General features: G+C 58.5%; 2 protein-coding genes and 1 long non-coding RNA gene across 14 annotated transcripts; 2 read left to right on the forward strand and 1 right to left on the reverse strand.

The window, feature by feature from the left end:
* Nucleotides 1-1,893: 1,893 nt before the first annotated feature.
* On the forward strand, nucleotides 1,894-6,309 carry ube2m (ubiquitin conjugating enzyme E2 M). 5 transcript variants are annotated; one of them, XM_057023932.1, is made up of 8 exons: nucleotides 1,894-2,169; nucleotides 3,276-3,370; nucleotides 3,945-3,983; nucleotides 4,052-4,155; nucleotides 4,277-4,340; nucleotides 5,113-5,264; nucleotides 5,313-5,347; nucleotides 5,381-6,309. In XM_057023932.1, exons 1-6 carry the CDS (start codon nucleotides 2,055-2,057, stop codon nucleotides 5,251-5,253), a joined length of 558 nt encoding a protein of 185 aa, XP_056879912.1. In that variant the 5' UTR covers nucleotides 1,894-2,054; the 3' UTR covers nucleotides 5,254-5,264; nucleotides 5,313-5,347; nucleotides 5,381-6,309. The 5 variants fall into 5 exon arrangements, 2 of the variants coding, with proteins under 2 accessions (XP_056879912.1, XP_056879911.1); XR_008948724.1 differs by having other exon boundaries at nucleotides 5,113-5,327; nucleotides 5,438-6,309; XR_008948723.1 differs by lacking the exon at nucleotides 5,313-5,347 and having other exon boundaries at nucleotides 5,113-5,312.
* Nucleotides 6,310-10,550: 4,241 nt separating this feature from the next.
* LOC130520234 (E3 ubiquitin-protein ligase TRIM21-like) lies at nucleotides 10,551-15,856 on the reverse strand. 8 transcript variants are annotated; one of them, XM_057023925.1, is made up of 13 exons: nucleotides 15,797-15,851; nucleotides 15,645-15,728; nucleotides 14,942-15,068; nucleotides 14,423-14,869; nucleotides 14,199-14,303; nucleotides 14,014-14,109; nucleotides 13,625-13,858; nucleotides 13,386-13,548; nucleotides 12,953-13,033; nucleotides 12,626-12,748; nucleotides 12,081-12,256; nucleotides 11,010-11,165; nucleotides 10,551-10,902 (listed from the first exon to the last, which is right to left on the reverse strand). In XM_057023925.1, exons 3-13 carry the CDS (start codon nucleotides 15,059-15,061, stop codon nucleotides 10,696-10,698), a joined length of 1,908 nt encoding a protein of 635 aa, XP_056879905.1. In that variant the 5' UTR covers nucleotides 15,062-15,068; nucleotides 15,645-15,728; nucleotides 15,797-15,851; the 3' UTR covers nucleotides 10,551-10,695. The 8 variants fall into 8 exon arrangements, with proteins under 8 accessions (XP_056879905.1, XP_056879906.1, XP_056879908.1 ...); XM_057023926.1 differs by having other exon boundaries at nucleotides 15,645-15,744; nucleotides 15,801-15,850; XM_057023928.1 differs by lacking the exons at nucleotides 15,645-15,728; nucleotides 15,797-15,851 and adding an exon at nucleotides 15,294-15,431 and having other exon boundaries at nucleotides 12,626-12,652; nucleotides 12,722-12,748; nucleotides 14,942-15,198.
* A 98-nt stretch (nucleotides 15,857-15,954) lies between these two features.
* Nucleotides 15,955-18,635, forward strand: LOC130520236 (uncharacterized). Its single transcript, XR_008948722.1, has 2 exons — nucleotides 15,955-16,094; nucleotides 16,179-18,635. It is a non-coding gene; the product is annotated as an uncharacterized LOC130520236 (long non-coding RNA).
* The last annotated feature ends 188 nt before the right edge of the window (nucleotides 18,636-18,823 follow it).

The raw sequence follows: 18,823 nt of genomic DNA on the forward strand, positions 1-18,823 counted from the left end.
AACCCTAACCCCAGAACCCTAACCCTGGAACCCTAACCCCAGCCTACTCCGGAACCCTAACCCCAGCCCACCCTGGAACCCTAACCCGGAACCCTAACCCCAGCCCACCCCGGAACCCTAACCCTGGAACCTAACCCCAGCCTACTCCGGAACCCTAACCCCAGAACCCTAACCCTGGAACCCTAACCCCAGCCTACTCCGGAACCCTAACCCCAGCCCACCCTGGAACCCTAACCCGGAACCCTAACTCCAGCCCACCCCGGAACCCTAACCCTGGAACCTAACCCCAGCCTACTCGGAACCCTAACCCCAGAACCCTAACCCTGGAACCCTAACCCCAGCCCACCCTGGAACCCTAACCCGGAACCCTAACCCCAGCCTACCACGGAACCCTAACCCTGGAACCCTAACCCTAACCCCAGCCCACCCTGGAACCCTAACCCTGGAACCTAACCCCAGCCTACCACGGAACCCTAACCCTGGAACCCTAACCCCAGCCTACCCCGGAACCCTAACCCTGGAACCCTAACCCCAGCCTACTCCGGAACCCTAACCCCAGCCACCCCAGAACCCTAACCCTGGAACCCTAACCCCAGCCTACTCCGGAACCCTAACCCCAGCCACCCCAGAACCCTAACCCTGGAACCCTAACCCCAGCCTACTCCGGAACCCTAACCCCAGCCCACCCTGGAACCCTAACCCTGGAACCCTAACCCCAGCCTACTCCGGAACCCTAATCCCAGCCCACCCTGGAACCCTAACCCAGAACCCTAACCCTGGAACCCTAACCCCAGCCTACTCCGGAACCCTAACCCAGAACCCTAACCTGGAACCCTAACCCCAGCCTACTCCGGAACCCTAACCCCAGCCCACCCCAGAACCCTAACCCTGGAACCCTAACCCCAGCCTACTCCGGAACCCTAACCCCAGCCCACCCCAGAACCCTAACCCTGGAACCCTAACCCCAGCCTACTCCGGAACCCTAATCCCAGCCCACCCTGGAACCCTAACCCCAGAACCCTAACCCTGGAACCCTAACCCCAGCCTACTCCGGAACCCTAACCCTGGAACCCTAACCCCAGCCCACCCCGGAACCCTAACCCCAGAACCCTAACCCTGGAACCCTAACCCCAGCCTACTCCGGAACCCTAACCCCAGCCCACCCCGGAACCCTAACCCCAGAACCCTAACCCCAGCCTACTCCGGAACCCTAACCCCAGCCCACCCTGGAACCCTAACCCCAGCCTACTCCGGAACCCTAACCCCAGCCCACCCCAGAACCCTAACCCAGAACCCTAACCCAGAACCCTAACCCCAGCCCACCCCAGAACCCTAACCCAGAACCCTAACCCAGAACCCAGATTCCTAACCCCGGTGCAGAGCAGCGCTGAGCTGCTGTGGTCGCTCATGTGTGAGCAGCACAATAAAGGCTTCAGGTTGGAGACTGTTGGATCACCAACCGAGATCATGTCAGAACCTGGTCTTCAGTTGGATCAGTGGATTCTGTTCCAGTTGGCTTTAATTGATGGCATCTGTTCTAATAATTGTTCAACTACTTGGACCTTTGTTGGAATTCTTATCTCTAGTTTTTGTAAGAACGGGAGTCCCTTTTTTCTTCTTCCTGAACATTTCGGAGTTCTGCATCATGTTCTTTAGAATTTCATGTTTTTACTGTTAATGTTTTTTAGTTTCTGACTTAGATTAAAGACACTTGGCACAACTGTTGACATGGAGTTTACTTATGAGATTAGATTGAAAAAGAATATATGTTGTAGTAACTACTAGTTACTATGAGAGTTGATTTTATGACTGAAATAAGTGACAGAAAAGTTTTAAAATAAATCCCGACCCCCCCCCCCCCCCCCCCCCCCCTCCCCTCAGCTAGCTACATGCTGGCTAGCGGCTAGGCTAACTCGGAAGCTAGCTGCGGTTCCTGTGTCAACGTACAGACGCACCGGCTTCAGCAACATCACGGTGCTAGTTGGGCTCAATAAATTCGACCCGCAACCTACAGTATAAATAATCGATTAATAATCGATTACAAATATCTGAAGATGATTAAGCTTTTTTCTCTGAAGCAACAGAAGAAAGACGAGGAATCTGCTGGAGGAAACAGAACAGGAGCCGGAGGTAAAAAAGCCAGCGCGGCCCAACTCCGAATACAGAAAGGTAGGCTGGATAAGTGCACCGACACCGGCTAGCATCTCCCACCGAGCTGGTTAGAAGCAAAGCACCGGCGAACCGGAGCTGCAACGATTGAATCGGTATAGGACCGGTAAAGAGGAGCGCCGGGCTGCGATCACAGCCGGTGGCTAACTTTAGCCTGAAATGGAGCTAACGCTTAGAAAACTAAACGCAGTCCAAACACGTCTGGGACGGTGGAGGCTAATGTGTTAGCACACAGCCTGAAGTTAGCATGTTTGGAACACATGAAGTTTACGCCTGGTGACGAACGTTTAACGCATGAAAGTTTAGGTTTGCTCGCACACCGCCACCAAACTTGACTGCAAGTTTTGCGCCTGAACTTCGGTATTCGTCAGGTTCTGAGTCAGTTCTGACCCGCTAACAGAGACATTGCTCACACCTGGTCAGGTGCTCTACTCGGGTCACGTGACAAATGTTGGCATTGGCTGGTGGCTAATACGAAAATAAAGCTTTATCCTCTCTGTCCCAGTAGAACCAGTCATTGACCCCCTCTGTCCCAGTAGAACCAGTCATTGACCCCCTCTGTCCCAGTAGAACCAGTCATTGACCCTCTCTGTCCCAGTAGAACCAGTCATTGACCCTCTCTGTCCCAGTAGAACCAGTCATTGACCCCCTCTGTCCCAGTAGAACCAGTCATTGACCCTCTCTGTCCCAGTAGAACCAGTCATTGACCCCCTCTGTCCCAGTAGAACCAGTCATTGACCCTCTCTGTCCCAGTAGAACCAGTCATTGACCCCCTCTGTCCCAGTAGAACCAGTCATTGACCCTCTCTGTCCCAGTAGAACCAGTCATTGACCCCCTCTGTCCCAGTAGAACCAGTCATTGACCCCCTCTGTCCCAGTAGAACCAGTCATTGACCCTCTCTGTCCCAGTAGAACCAGTCATTGACCCTCTCTGTCCCAGTAGAACCAGTCATTGACCCCCTCTGTCCCAGTAGAACCAGTCATTGACCCCCTCTGTCCCAGTAGAACCAGTCATTGACCCCCTCTGTCCCAGTAGAACCAGTCATTGACCCCCTCTGTCCCAGTAGAACCAGTCATTGATGCCACTGATTGTTGTTTGTGTGTCAGACATCAATGAGCTGAATCTGCCCAAAACCTGTGAGATCAACTTCCCCGACGATGACGACCTGCTGAACTTCAGACTGATCATCTCCCCCGATGAGGTGAGAGGGTGTGTGTGTGTGTGTGTGTGGTGGGGGGGGGGGGGGACTGGGCAATATGAGTGAAAAAATCTAAAATATATTGAATTTAAAGAACATGAACAAAAGTCTTAAATCAGAACGTGACTTCAAAGTTGACTTGAGCTGCAAGATCAAAGACTGATGATTAAAAGCTGCTTCAGTTAGCATTGCTAGCTAACCACAGAGCCATGGGCCATCCCGCCCATCACACATCAGTTAGCATTGCTAGCTAACCACAGAGCCATGGGCCATCCCGCCCATCACACAGCAGTTAGCATTGCTAGCTAACCACAGGGCCATGGGCCATCCCACCCATCACACAGCAGTTAGCATTGCTAGCTAACCACAGGGCCATTAGCCTGGTGCAGTTCCACAAATGAGAGGATGGTAGAAGCTCACGAATCCAAAGAAAAGTTTCCTGCTCATCAGAGTGGTGACGTGGCTCCACCCAACACTGGTGAAGGTGGGGGGGACCTCACCTGATGTCACCTGACCTCACCTGATGTCACCTGACCTCACCTGACCTCACCTGACCTCACCTGTGCCTTTCCAACAGGGTTTCTACAAAGGAGGGAAGTTCGTGTTCAGCTTTAAGGTGAGCAGCGCTCAGCATCCCACCGGGGGGCGTTTTCACCTTGGTGACATGTTGGTGTGTGTGTCCAGGTGGGACAGGGCTACCCTCACGACCCCCCAAAGGTGAAGTGTGAGACAATGGTGTATCACCCCAACATCGACTTGGAGGGAAACGTCTGTTTAAACATCTTAAGGTGGAGTAGAAGCTAACGTTGACGGCTAACGTTGACGGCTAACGTTGACGGCTAACGTTGATGGCTAACGTTGACGGCTAACGTCAGGTGTCCACATCTAAACTGGTGATTCTCCCTGCAGAGAAGACTGGAAACCAGTGCTGACAATAAACTCCATCATCTACGGTCTACAGTACCTGTTTCTGGTGAGGCCCTGCTAACATGGGGGGGTGGGAGGGTGGATGATGGGTGGGTGGGTGGATGGTGGGTGGGTGGGTGGATGGATGGATGGTGGGTGGATGGATGGATGGATGGTGGGTGGATGGGTGGATGGATGGTGGGTGGATGGATGGATGGGTGGATGGATGGTGGTGGATGGATGGATGGATGATGGTGGGTGGATGGTGGATGGTGGATGGATGGATGGTGGGTGGATGGATGGTGGGTGGATGGATGGATGGATGATGGATGGATGGTGGGTGGATGGGTGGATGGATGGATGGATGGTGGATGGATGATGGATGGATGGTGGGTGGAGGATGGATGGATGGTGGGTGGATGGATGATGGGTGGATGGTGGGTGGATGGATGATGGATGGATGGTGGCTGGATGATGGATGGCTGGTGGATGGATGGATGGTGGATGGATGCTGGATGGATGGATGATGGCTGGATGGTGGGTGGATGGCTGGCTGGATGGATGGATGGTGGTGGATGGCTGGCTGGTGGGTGGCTGGCTGCTGGCTGGCTGGTGGGTGGGTGGCTGGCTGGCTGGCTGGATGATGGCTGGATGGTGGGTGGATGGATGGATGGATGGATGATGGATGGATGGTGGGTGGGTGGATGATGGGTGCCCAGACAGGAAGTGGTCCTGGCAGCTGGTTCTGAACTCACCCCCCCCGACCCTCTTGTCTCCCCCCTTGTCTCCCCCCTTGTCTCCCCCCGACCCTCTTGCCCCCCCCCCTGTCTCCCCCCCAGGAACCAAACCCAGAGGATCCCCTGAACAAGGAGGCAGCAGAAGTTCTCCAGACGAACCGACGGCTCTTTGAGCAGAACGTCCATCGTTCCCTGCGTGGTGGCTACGTCGGCTCCATCTATTTTGAGAGGTGTCTTAAATAAGTTGTCCTGCTGTCCCCGCCCCCAGGTCCCCGCCCCCAGGTCCACGCCCCCGCCCCCAGGTCCCCGCCCCCCAGGTCCACGCCCCCGCCCCCAGGTCCAAGTCCCACCCCTTAGGTCCCGCCCCCAGGTCCACGCCCCCCAAGTCCCACCCCTCAGGTCCCCGCCCCCAGGTCCCGTCCCTCAGGTCCCCGCCCCCAGGTCCCCGCCCCCCCACCTCACCTCCTCCTGACTGCTCAGTCCTGCTTGGTACCAAAGCAGGAGAGACGGCGGGAAGCAGGAAACTGTTTTAAAACGGAAGCCCCCCCCACCACCTCCCCTCCCCCACCCCCTCCAGCCCTCCTCCACTTCCACACCCCCACACCCCCCCTCCATCATCTTTCTGGTCTGACACGCATCATTGGACCGTTGCTGTGTCCCCGGGGGGGTTGGACATCAAACACAGGAAAATGAACTGAGCAGCATCTGGGGGGGAGAAACCGCCGCAACACTGAAGATGAAATCCTCGTGACTTTTCTTTTTATTTTGAGTACATAAAGGACACGCCTGCCCCCGTCAGGTGGTCTGGAGGACACGCCTGCCCCCGTCAGGTGGTCTGGAGGACACCCCCCTTTCTGTGTCAGCAGCAAACTCCAAACGCATTAGCCCAGGACGAGGGTGGGGGCACCTGGGGCTCATCACGCCGTCGTTCATCTGGCCGGGGGAAACCCTTCACAGGAGGAGACTGACTTCCTGTTCGTGGTCACATGACACTGTTGCGTAACGCCTGTTGGGCGGAGCCCCGTTCCAAACACACTAACATTCTTTTGTTTTGGGTTTGCTGCTAAATCACTTGGGGTTAGGGGCGGGGTTTCATGTAGGTGGGTGTGTCTTTGAGTGATGCGGGTGGGAGGGGTTTATGTGGGATGGCCTTTATAGTTTAATTTCAGAGGGAGGGTTAGTTATGGGAGAGGTCATGGGGGTGGGGCTAAATGCAACTGAGTGTATCGAAAGCCCAGCTGTTCACTTTGACTGCAATATGATTTATGTTAAATAAAATCTAAACTTGAATGATTACAACAGTTGTGATGTTTCAGATCAAGGTTTCCCTGCATTTGTCTCATCTCAGAAGAGACGAGGCTGTGGGTGACACTCAGGTGAATGACCTGCGGTGGCGTTCCTGTTCCTGTTCCTGTTCCTGTCTAGGACTGGGCTAACCCTAGCTCTGGTTCTCTCACCACCTCGGTCCAGTGGACAGCCTTGTCCCCTTCTGTCCTGTGCAGACCACAACGTAGAAGATGCTTGACCCAGTCATGAAAAGTCTCAAGCAGCTTCCGGGACGCTCCAAAGGACCTTGTTTAGACAGGACATCCATGTGGTCAGGGCAGTCCAGCAGAGCTCAGGTAGGCGGTACGAGTAATAAGAGGCAAGAGCCAAGGTTTTCTAGCAGAACCAGCATGAATGTCTTTAGCACTGTTGGAAGGGACCACCCTCACATGGACCACCCTCAGACGGGCCACCCTCAGACGGGCCACCCTCAGACGGACCACCCTCAGACGGGCCACCCTCACATGGACCACCCTCAGACGGGCCACCCTGAGACGGACCACCCTCAGACGGGCCACCCTCACATGGACCACCCTCAGACGGGCCACCCTCAGACGGGCCACCCTCAGACGGACCACCCTCAGACGGGCCACCCTCAGACGGACCACCCTCAGACGGACCACCCTCAGACGGGCCACCCTCAGACGGACCACCCTCAGACGGGCCACCCTCACATGGGCCACCCTCAGACGGGCCACCCTCAGACGGACCACCCTCAGACGGGCCACCCTCACATGGACCACCCTCAGACGACCACCCTCAGATGGATCAGCATCAGACGGACCACCCTCAGACGGGCCACCCTCAGACGGGCCACCCTCAGACGGACCACCCTCAGACGGACCACCCTCAGCCGGGCCACCCTCAGCCGGGCCACCCTCAGACGGGCCACCCTCACATGGGCCACCCTCACATGGACCACCCTCAGACGGGCCACCCTCAGACGGGCCACCCTCAGACGGACCACCCTCAGACGGGCCACCCTCAGACGGACCACCCTCAGACGGGCCACCCTCACATGGACCACCCTCAGACGGGCCACCCTCAGACGGACCACCCTCAGACGGGCCACCCTCACATGGACCACCCTCAGATGGATCAGCATCAGACGGACCACCCTCAGACGGGCCACCCTCAGACGGACCACCCTCACGGACCACCCTCAGCCGGGCCACCCTCAGCCGGGCCACCCTCAGCCGGGCCACCCTCACATGGGCCACCCTCACATGACCACCCTCACACAGACCACCCTCAGACGGACCACCCTCAGACGGACCACCCATCCGGACCACCCTCAGCCGGACCACCCTCACATGGGCCACCCTCAGACGGACCACCCTCAGACGGCCACCCTCAGACGGACCACCCTCAGCCGGCCCCACCTTCACATGGACCACCCTCAGACGGACCACCCTCAGCCGGGCCACCCTCAGCCGGCCACCCTCAGATGGGCCACCCTCAGACGGGCCACCCTCACATGGACCACCCTCACATGGACCACCCTCACAGGGCCACCCTCAGACGGGCCACCCTCACATGGACCACCCTCACATGGACCACCCTCACATGGACCACCCTCACATGGACCACCCTCACATGGACCACCCTCAGACGGGCCACCCTCAGACGGGCCACCCTCAGGACCACCCTCAGATGGACCACCCTCACATGGACCACCCTCACATGGACCACCCTCAGACGGACCACCCTCACATGGGCCACCCTCACATGGGCCACCCTCAGACGGGCCACCCTCAGACGGACCACCCTCAGACGGGCCACCCTCAGATGGACCACCCAGACGGACCACCCTCACATGGGCCACCCTCAGACGGGCCACCCTCAGACGGATCAGCATCAGACGGGCCACCTTCACATGGACCACCCTCAGACGGGCCACCCTCAGACGGGCCACCCTCAGCCGGGCCACCCTCAGACGGGCCACCTTCACATGGACCACCCTCAGATGGACCACCCTCAGCCGGGCCACCCTCAGACCCGGGCCACCCTCAGACGGGCCACCCTCAGACGGGCCACCCTCACATGGACCACCCTCAGATGGACCACCCTCACATGACCACCCTCAGACGGGCCACCCTCAGACGGGCCACCCTCAGCCGGGCCACCCTCAGACGGGCCACCTTCACATGGACCACCCTCACTGACCACCCTCAGACGGGCCACCCTCAGCCGGGCCACCCTCAGACCCTCAGACGGGCCACCCTCACATGGACCACCCTCAGATGGACCACCCTCACATGGACCACCCTCAGACGGACCACCTCAGATGGACCACCCTCAGCCGGCCACCCTCAGCCGGGCACCCTCACATGGACCACCCTCACATGGACCACCCTCACATGGACCACCCTCACATGGACCACCCTCAGATGGACCACCCTCAGACGGACCACCCTCAGATGGACCACCCCCTCAGCCGGCCACCCTCAGCCGGGCCACCCTCACATGGACCACCCTCATGACCACCCTCAGACGGCCACCCTCAGCCGGCCACCCTCAGACGGGCCACCCTCACATGGGCACCCTCAACGGGCCACCTTCACATGGACCACCCTCAGACGGGCCACCCTCAGACGGGCCACCCTCACATGGCCCCCTCAGACGGGCCACCCTCAGACGGACCACCCTCAGACGGGCCACCCTCACATGGGCCACCCTCACATGGACCACCCTCACATGGACCACCCTCAGACGGACCACCCTCAGATGGACCACCCCCTCAGCCGGCCACCCTCAGCCGGGCCACCCTCACATGGACCACCCTCATGACCACCCTCAGACGGCCACCCTCAGCCGGCCACCCTCAGACGGGCCACCCTCACATGGGCACCCTCAACGGGCCACCTTCACATGGACCACCCTCAGACGGGCCACCCTCAGACGGGCCACCCTCACATGGCCCCCTCAGACGGGCCACCCTCAGACGGACCACCCTCAGACGGGCCACCCTCACATGGGCCACCCTCACATGGACCACCCTCACATGGCCCACCCTCAGACGGGCCACCCTCAGACGGACCACCCTCAGACGGGCCACCTTCACATGGGCCACCCTCAGACGGGCCACCTCAGACGGACACCCTCAGACGGCCACCCTCAGACGGACCACCCTCAGACGGGCCACCCTCAGACGGGCCACCCTCACATGGACCACCCTCACATGGACCACCCTCACATGGGCCACCCTCAGACGGGCCACCTTCACATGGGCCACCCTCAGACGGGCCACCTTCACATGGACCACCCTCAGACGGACCACCCTCAGCCGGGCCACCCTCAGACGGGCCACCTTCACATGGGCCACCCTCAGACGGGCCACCCTCAGACGGACCACCCTCAGACGGGCCACCTTCACATGGACCACCCTCACATGGACCACCCTCAGACGGGCCACCCTCAGACGGACCACCCTCAGACGGGCCACCTTCACATGGACCACCCTCACATGGACCACCCTCAGACGGGCCACCCTCAGACGGACCACCCTCAGATGGACCACCCTCAGACGGGCCACCCTCAGACGGACCACCCTCAGACGGACCACCCTCAGCCGGGCCACCCTCAGCCGGGCCACCCTCAGACGGACCACCCTCAGACGGACCACCCTCAGCCGGGCCACCCTCAGACGGGCCACCCTCAGCCGGGCCACCTTCACATGGACCACCCTCACATGGACCACCCTCAGACGGGCCACCCTCAGACGGACCACCCTCAGACGGGCCACCTTCACATGGACCACCCTCACATGGACCACCCTCAGACGGGCCACCCTCAGACGGACCACCCTCAGATGGACCACCCCTCAGAAGACGGGCCACCCTCAGACGGGCCACCCTCAGACGGGCCACCCTCAGCCGGGCCACCCTCAGACGGGCCACCCTCAGACGGGCCACCCTCAGATGGCAGTAATGACCATCTCAGCTGTTCCCTGCACTGCTGGACAGGGGTCTCAGATGGAACTGGGACATGCTGCTCCAGCTTGGACCCCCCTGCTGTGAGGACGAGGGGCCACGCTGTTGTCCTCGCTCCCCACATCCCGTCCAGCTGCTGTCACACCTGGGCACTTCTCTTCCGCTACCACCTGAGGAACAACTCCTAACGTGCTCCTAACGTGCTCCTAACGTGCTAACGTGCTCCTAACGTGCTAACGTGCTCCTAACGTGCTCCTAAATCCACAAATGCGCGACACCAAATTTTGCTGATAACCAACATTTATAGCACAAACATCCAAGTCATGGCATCAAAAGCTTAACGTGTTTTTAATGTTTCTTCTTCTCATGAAAATGCAGCTCCACCAGCTGAAGGTCTGCAGGTCCGTATGATTGTGGCCCCGCCCCCTCAGACCAGGTGATGTTGGGTGGTCATGAGGACAAGCGGGACGTCTTTGTCTCCAGTTCCAAACAGAGGAAACATCCTGTCCGTGAACTCGCGACCTCTGGTGAAGCTGTAGATCTCCGAGCCTGACTTGATGTTATAGAAGGTCACCTGACCTTCGTCCATGTCCAAGAACACGCCCACCTGTCGCAGCTTCGGGGGGGCCTTCACCTGTGAGGGAATTTACACGTCAGTCCTGCGTCGTCCACCCAGTAATTTGTGACTTGAACTTTTAAAAGAAAAACATAGTTTTGATCAAATCACAAATGTTCTGGGACCTTTGTGAGAGGGGGCGTGGTCAGCGCCCGCAGATGGCTGCCGCTCCACCAGATGGCGTAGTACCCGCTGGCCGGCGTCAGGTCAAACAGGCCCTTCCTCTGCGCCGCTTCCGTCACCACGCCCAGTTTCCAGTCCTTGCTGTCGCCTACAAACACCTGCACAGGTGACAGGACAGAGCGTCACCTGCTGTTCTGCCCCTGGGCCTTCTGCCCCTGGACCTGCTGCCCCTGGGCCTGCTGCCCCTGGGCCTGCTGCCCCTGGACCTGCTGCCCCTGGGTCTGCTGCCCCTGGCCTTCTGCCCCTGGGCCTGCTGCCCCTGGGCTGCTGCCCCTGGGCCTTGGGCCTGCTGCCCCTGGGCCTTGGGCCTGCTGCCCCTGGGCCTGCTGCCCCTGGGCCTTGGGTCTGCTGCCCCTGGGCTGCTGCCCCTGGGCCTGCTGCCCCTGGGCCTTGGGCCTTCTGCCCCTGGGTCTGCTGCCCCTGGGCCTGCTGCCCCTGGGCCTTGGGTCTGCTGCCCCTGGACCTGCTGCCCCTGGGCCTGCTGCCCCTGGGCCTTGGGTCTGCTGCCCCTGGGCCTGCTGCCCCTGGGCCTGCTGCCCCTGGGCCTTGGGCCTTCTGCCCCTGGGTCTGCTGCCCCTGGACCTGCTGCCCCTGGACCTGCTGCCCCTGGGCCTGCTGCCCCTGGGTCTGCTGCCCCTGGGCCTGCTGCCCCTGGGCCTGCTGCCCCTGGACCTGCTGCCCCTGGGCCTGCTGCCCCTGGGCCTTGGTCTGCTGCCCCTGGACCTGCTGCCCCTGGACCTGCTGCCCCTGGGCCTGCTGCCCCTGGACCTGCTGCCCCTGGGCCTGCTGCCCCTGGACCTGCTGCCCCTGGGCCTTCTGCCCCTGGACCTGCTGCCCCTGGGCCTGCTGCCCCTGGGCCTGCTGCCCCTGGGCCTTGGGTCTGCTGCCCCTGGACCTGCTGCCCCTGGACCTGCTGCCCCTGGGCCTGCTGCCCCTGGGCCTGCTGCCCCTGGACCTGCTGCCCCTGGACCTGCTGCCCCTGGGCCAGGTCGACCCTCAGTCCAAAGTCTCACCTCCCAGTAATGGCGGCCGTTGCTGAAGCCTTCCTTGGCGATCACACAGGACCAGACATCGAAACGCTGCTGGCTGTTTCTGAAGAACTGCAGCTTCTCGCCGCGCTTCACCTGCTTCCTGTCATCCGACAAGATGAGGAACGGATACGCCGTCACCGGGTTCAAGGTCACGTCCTCTGCAGACAGGAAGTCAGAAAATCTGCCACATTAGTGACTCGGCAATGTCGCTGAGAGCTCCGAGCAACAAGCGCGTCAGCCAGCGTGGGGGCAACTGCCCCCGTCACGTGACCCCAGCGTGGGGGCAACTGCCCCCGTCTCGTGACCAGCGTGGGGGCAACTGCCACCGTCACGTGACCAGCGTGGGGGCAACTGCCACCGTGCCATGTTGGCGTAACCATCGGCCACGTCGACATGAGCCCTCTGAACATCCGTTAGGACCCTCAGGGATCAACAACAACCTCAGTCAGTAAACGACTCTGATCCCAGAGCAGCGGCGGTCGGGTCAAGGTCGGGTCGGGTCAAGGTCGGGTCAAGCTGGCACTCACCCATGTAGACTCGCGCCTTCTTGTGTCCTGAAATCAGCAAAAGTTCATTAAAAATGGAAACAATGTGCAAGGGTTTGAAATCGGACGAACGCTCACCTGTGACCTGTTTGCTCTTCTTCATATCTGAGGGAAAGCAGGAAAGGTCAGGTCACCTTCACAGCTCCAGACCTTCACAACTACAGACCTTCACTCACAACTACAGACCTTCACTCACAACTACAGACCTTCACTCACAACTACAGACCTTCACTCACAACTACAGACCTTCACTCACAACTACAGACCTTCACTCACAACTACAGACCTTCACGTCCACCAATCACTGACCTTTCAGAGACCACTGGCTCCGCCTCAGACTGGCACTACTTCCTCTCAGACTGAGCACGCTCTCTGCAACCATCAGGTCACCTGAAGGCAACAAAGTAAAGCATTTTTGGGGGCTTTGGACACCTTCAGGTTGATCCGGTTTGGGTTCCCACTTAGGTCATGACCTGGGTCTGGGTCAGGGGTCATTATTATCCGTATTGTTGTTGGGCCACGTGTGAACATCTTGTTTTATGAAGATTAGGAAGAAACCAAAGCACAGATAAGTGAGGTGCGGTCCGTTCACGCACGTCTGGCCCAACCTCGGGGGGAGGGGAGCTCTGCCGAGGTACCCTTAAGCAAGGTATCGGACCCCTAAATGCTCACATACTCATTCACAGGTTAACCCTGGCTCCACCCCCTCCACGTTTTGACCATGTGTCACGGTTCAGCTCACCAGACCCTCGGGACCGCCTCTCGCCCGTTCTGATATCCTCCATTTTGTCCCGGATCTCCGACAGGCCGAGCTTCACCTCGCCCAGCTGGAAGTGGAGCGAGAACTCCTCATCTTCATCGTTCTGCCGGGTCTCCTCCAGGGGAGCTGTGGCCTCCTCGTAACTCTGAGGAGATGATCCCCGGTGTTCACATGCTAACAGAGGTAGCTATCACATGCTAAGAGAGTGGGTGGAGTCACACCTGCAGGAAGCCAATGTGGTCCTGATTGATGGCCTGGACTTCCAACGTGGCCCGGCGGTCCGTCAGCAGACTTAGCTCTGTCTCCAGACGCCCTACTAGCCCCTCCCCCTTTGACATCACAGCGTCCAGCTGGCTGTCTATATCACCGACCACACGGGACTGGATCCTGTCCAGGGACCTGGACACTTCCCCGAGGAGGCGCTCCAGCTCCGCCCGCTCTGCGTCTGCGTAGTTCTGACGAGTCACCAAAACGCGGATCCCGAAATGGAAAAGACAGGAAAGTTCTACATTACTGAGCGTGACCTTTGAATTGAAGGTTACGGATCAGCTTAAACACTGCTAGCATTGGTGCTAACGCCTGTACACAGGTGTAACGGCTAACGTCTGACCTTGGCGGCTTCCATTTTCTTCTTTAGGTGACTCACTCGAGTCTCTTTGTCTTTGATCCGGTTCACCATCTCCTGCTCGGTCCTCGCCACCAGTTTCTACCCACACAAGAGCCGCCGTGATTGGCTGGAAGCGGCGCCTCGTGAAAGCTTTATTTCATTGGTTAGCACATGTTGCAAGGTGTCACCTGTTTGACGAGTCTCTCGGTTTGGACAGAGACGGTTTTATGTGTCCGATGTTCCTCCAGGACACAGATGGCGCAGATGCAGCGCTGACATATGCGACAGTACACCTGCGGGTCAACACAGCAGCCCTGAGTGGACCCGGGCGCCGCCTCAGGTGCACTCAGGTGAGGAAAGGTGGAGGAGCACCACGCCACCCCTGAACACCACACCTGACTGTTTCACTAACCTCCATCAGGCGGCGGTGGAGCGAACACGTGCGACCTTTGAGGGCCTCGCGGGGGTCCATCAGAGGGTGCTTGGCGTAGAAGGCGGAGGTGCGGTGCGGCTGCTCGTGCTCGGGGCAGTACGAGGCCGTGCAGGTGAGGCAGGAGCTGCTGGCGGGCCGTTTGACCCCGGTGCACACGTCGCACCACACCACCTCCTCGGCCGACGCCGTCCTGAAGGGGTTGGTGGCGACACGCTCGTTTGACATCGGCGGGACGCTTTCCGGCGCCGCCTTGGTCCTGGGCGCCGGCACCGGGAGCCCTGCAGCGCTGTAACGAGCCTCTTTGTATTTGTCGGCAATAAGAGCAAAAACTTTATTGACGCTGAGCTGAGGACGCTCGTCAAACTGGTGTTTGCAGAGAGGACAGGTACAGACGGCGCTGGACGCCCAGTAGCCTCCGATGCAGACCTGGTAACACAACAGAAGAAGACGTGAGGGCGGACTTGTTCACCTGCCACCTTGAGATGACGGCGCCGTTACCTGGCAGAAGTTGTGTCCACACGGGGTGGAGACGGGCTCGTCGAACAGGTCCAGACAGATGGAACAGGTCAGCTCCTGCTCGGAGAACAGCTCTGGGGCGGCAGCTTCGGCCATGGTCATGCTCCTCCTGGAGACAGCAACAGAGGCCTGATCCAGGGTCACCATGGCAACCGCACCACTGCAGGCCTCCTTCCACCTCCTGGTTCTGCTCCGACCAGCACGTGTTGGGCCTGAAGTGATGCTGGCGACCAACAATTCTAAATATTAAATCAATTATGAAATTAAATAAACACATTCCCCACTCGTTTATTCCAGATAAAAGAACAAAAGGGAACCAAAAATGAGGAACTACATTGTTGTTCCGAGAACTTTGTCTGGTCCTCGATTGTGGATCCACTAAAGCTGCAGGAGTCTCTGACGAGGCCCCAGGACCAGCAGGAGGGCCTCGCCGGGCCGTCTGTCGTTAGCACCTCACTGGAACAGGTGTGAACAGGAAGAGGCTGTTGGTGGGTGGAGCCACCTCACCTGTTGCCAATAATGGCTCCCTGTGCTGATGTCACACAGGTAATCAGTTTTCATTTAGATTTAGTCTAAAACTACTTCCTCCACCATTCACACCAGTAACCCTCCCAGTCTGAAGCTTCTGGGCCAAACTGGGCACCAGTGGATCAACATCACAACACATCAAAGAAAACACAGAAACCTTCCGACTGGAGAGCCTACGGAGTTCCTGCTGGAGAGCCTACGAGTTCCTGCTGGAGAGCCTACGGAGTTCCTGCTGGAGAGCCTACGGAGTTCCTGCTGGAGAGTCTACGGAGTTCCTGCTGGAGAGCCTACGGAGTTCTGCTGGAGAGCCTACGGAGTTCCTGCTGGAGTTCCTGCTGGAGAGCCTACGGAGTTCCTGCTGGAGAGCCTACGGAGTTCCTGGAACAGGTTTGGCAGCAGGATCACAGTCAGATGTTGGAACATGAAGAGGCTTCTGATGATGAAGAGGAGCAGATGAAGAACTCACAACCTTTCTTCTGGAACCGTCCAACACTGCTCCACGCTTTCTGACCTCCTCCGTCGTTGCTTCTCTCACTAATCCTGAAACTCGGGTTCCTGACTGCTGATGACCTCACAGGTGGGCGGAGCCAGTGGCCGGAGCTGCCAGGTGAGTTTACGACAGGCTTTTTCTCCGTTTGTCTCCTAGATGAAGCTCAAAGTATTTGACTATTTTGCTTTGGTCCGGCTGAAGGTACCGACAGGACACGAAGGTTCTGATCCTTCAAACTCTTCAGGTTGTCAGATTCATCAGCTGTCACAGATGCAAACAGAAACACGTTTGTCATGTTCTCCGGACAGACAAGAGGGACCACATTCCCGTGTGTGTGTGTGTGGGTGTGTGTGTGCGCAGGATCTGTTACCACAGTAACACAAGCTTTCACCTTCATCTTCAGATGGTAGGAACATGATCTTCATTATCTGGAGGCCTCACGGCACGTGTGTGTGTGTGGATGTGTGTGTGTGTGTGAGTTCCAACCCTGACCCCAACCTGGTTTCAAACCCTTAACAGTAGAGCGGGGGAGCTGGTTCCACAGCAGGGAAACGATAGCTAAAGAGCCAGCGGCTAACCCTTAGCATCAGGTCAAACAGGAAGTGCCGGTCTGTCTGCGTGGGTTTCCCATAACCCTTCCCATCACAGTCCCGGGGCTCCCAGATGATCCTGACGTCTGCGCCGCTTGGGCGGCTGAATTTCTGCAAGCTCCGCCTCCTCCTCCTCGAGGCTTCGGTGAAGCGCCATCAGTGAATCGATGGATAAAAATCTGAACCTTTAATGCAGAAACTGGACAAACCGAGTCTGGAAAAGTGAGGGAGCATTTTATTGTGAGCAGACGTGTGAAGGTGGTGGCCTCAGCATCAGAAGTCTCGGAAGTGCAACAACCTGCCAAACAACAGTCGGAACGGTCAGCAACAGGAACAGGAAGAGGCCGACCAGGAAGACAGGAAGAGCAGCCCTCACCTGAACAGAGGGGCGTGTCCTTTGTTATTAGCCAATGAGAAGAAGCCACCGTGCGGAGAGAAGTCCATGCAGCTTGTTCGATAAACGATCTTCTTCTTTGTGACGGGAAAGTTGGGGAAGACGGTGAGGCTGGGCACGTGCACCTGGGGAGGGCGGGGCCAGTTACAGCACCTGTCACACCATTACCACCATTATCGCGCACCCGCTCTCACCAGTCGTACGGCCTCGTCCTCGACGCGCGAGGCCACGGCGAGGATCTCAGAAGAGGGGTTAAAGGTCAGAGAAGTGACGGACGTGCGCAGGTTCATCACAGACTTCAGAGGCTTCGGATTGGCTGAGTTTAGACACGCCTCCTGGGAGTAGATGTTGACCACGCCCGACTGTGAGCTGAGGACAAACACACACAAGGTCGTGGCCCCTGACGATTCAGCCAATCGGAGGGCAGGATGCGCGTCACGTGACTCACCCACACGCCAGATGCTGCCCGCTCAGCGAGGCCGCGATCGCCGTTCCTCGGACACAACCGTCGTCCGGAAAAGTGTTCACACACCGACGGCTGCGCATGTCCCACACGTACACCTCCCCCTCGTCTGCGCACGTGCAACCACACACGCAGTCAACAACAGGAAGTTGGTCGGATAAAAACGCCGAGTCATGACCCACCTGAGAGGGCAAAGAGTTTACCGCCATCACGGGAGAAGGCGACAGCGCCGACGTCCCCGTTTATCTTCATGCTGGAAATCACCTCCTTCGTCTGAGCGCACGCACACGCACACACACACGCACGCACGCACGCACACGCACGCACACGCACACACACACACACACGCACACATTAGGAATCCCAGTTTTGGTGTGAAGCCCGGGGGTGGGGGTCACCTTGAGCGGGGGTCACCTTGAGCGTGAGGAGGTGCAGGTACCCGTTGGTTCCTGACAGCAACAGAGCGCCACCTTCTGGACACACTGAGAACTCTTTGACTCGGGCTTCATTCAGACCTGAGCAGGAGATGTGGCGTTAGCTGAGCTCAGAGGGCTGATTTCTGCACGTTGGGAGCTCGTCCCCACCTCTGATGGCGTGCACAGGTGTGACTCGGCCCTCCATCATGTCATACAGGTAGAACATCTTGTTCTTCAGGCTGGTGGCGATGACCATCTCACCATCACGGCTGAAGCGCGCTTGGTGAACAGGGAAGGACTCCAGGTGGATGCTCTGGATCTTGGGATTAGTCTTCCCGTCGACCTGCAGCATCATGTGGAAAGGCATGAACGTCACGTGACCCGTCTACCTGGCACACCTGCTCGTCTGCGTACCTGGAAGAGGGAGACGGACTGGTCGAGGCCAGCTGTCATGACGACCTGAGCAGAGGGGTGGAACTGGACCGTGGTCAGCTCGTCGTCCGAGGGTCGAGCGGCGTTGGCGTGGAGACATTTCTTCATCTGAGAAGACACAAACGCGTCACATGACTGGGCTCTGATTGGATGGTGCCGGGCTGAGAGGAAGCGTGCACGGCGTCTTGAACTGACCCTCAACGCACCGCTGGGTAAACGGTCCGAAGACGCCACGAGGTCGCCCGTTCTCCGCAGCAGGTCGTCTTCATCCTCTTCCTCGTCTTCTTCAGGGTGAAAGAGCATCACATGTGTCGGCTCACGAACTCTTCTCAGAATTTCAAATAAAATTGCTGTTCAACCCTTTATATTAGCAATGCAGTGTGGCTAACTGGGGGGGGGGGGCAACTGGGGGGGGCACCAATGGGGCAACATGTTGGGGCAATAGTGCAAATTCACCATTTTTAGATAGAAGCAATTAAGAAAACATTATGGAAAGCTGCAACGATGCCACTCATTCGTCGGCACTCGCTGCCTCCTCGCTCCTCTCGGGG

The sequence above is a fragment of the Takifugu flavidus genome, unplaced genomic scaffold, assembly GCF_003711565.1.
Source record: "Takifugu flavidus isolate HTHZ2018 unplaced genomic scaffold, ASM371156v2 ctg309, whole genome shotgun sequence".
NCBI classification, from domain to species: domain Eukaryota; kingdom Metazoa; phylum Chordata; class Actinopteri; order Tetraodontiformes; family Tetraodontidae; genus Takifugu; species Takifugu flavidus.

What these genes read in the sequence shown, in the direction of transcription:
- ube2m (XM_057023931.1), top strand. Translation starts at nt 2,055, where the DNA reads ATGATTAAGCTTTTTTCTCTGAAGCAACAGAAGAAAGACGAGGAATCT. An exon ending in CCAACTCCGAATACAGAAAG is followed by an intron (nt 2,170 to 3,275) that starts GTAGGCTGGATA and finishes TTTGTGTGTCAG; the next exon opens with ACATCAATGAGCTGAATCTG. An exon ending in GTCTACAGTACCTGTTTCTG is followed by an intron (nt 4,341 to 5,112) that starts GTGAGGCCCTGC and finishes TCTCCCCCCCAG; the next exon opens with GAACCAAACCCAGAGGATCC.
- LOC130520234 (XM_057023923.1), bottom strand. Translation starts at nt 15,106, where the DNA reads ATGGTGACCCTGGATCAGGCCTCTGTTGCTGTCTCCAGGAGGAGCATG. An exon ending in GTGGACACAACTTCTGCCAG is followed by an intron (nt 14,870 to 14,941) that starts GTAACGGCGCCG and finishes TTGTGTTACCAG; the next exon opens with GTCTGCATCGGAGGCTACTG. An exon ending in CCGAGAGACTCGTCAAACAG is followed by an intron (nt 14,110 to 14,198) that starts GTGACACCTTGC and finishes TTGTGTGGGTAG; the next exon opens with AAACTGGTGGCGAGGACCGA.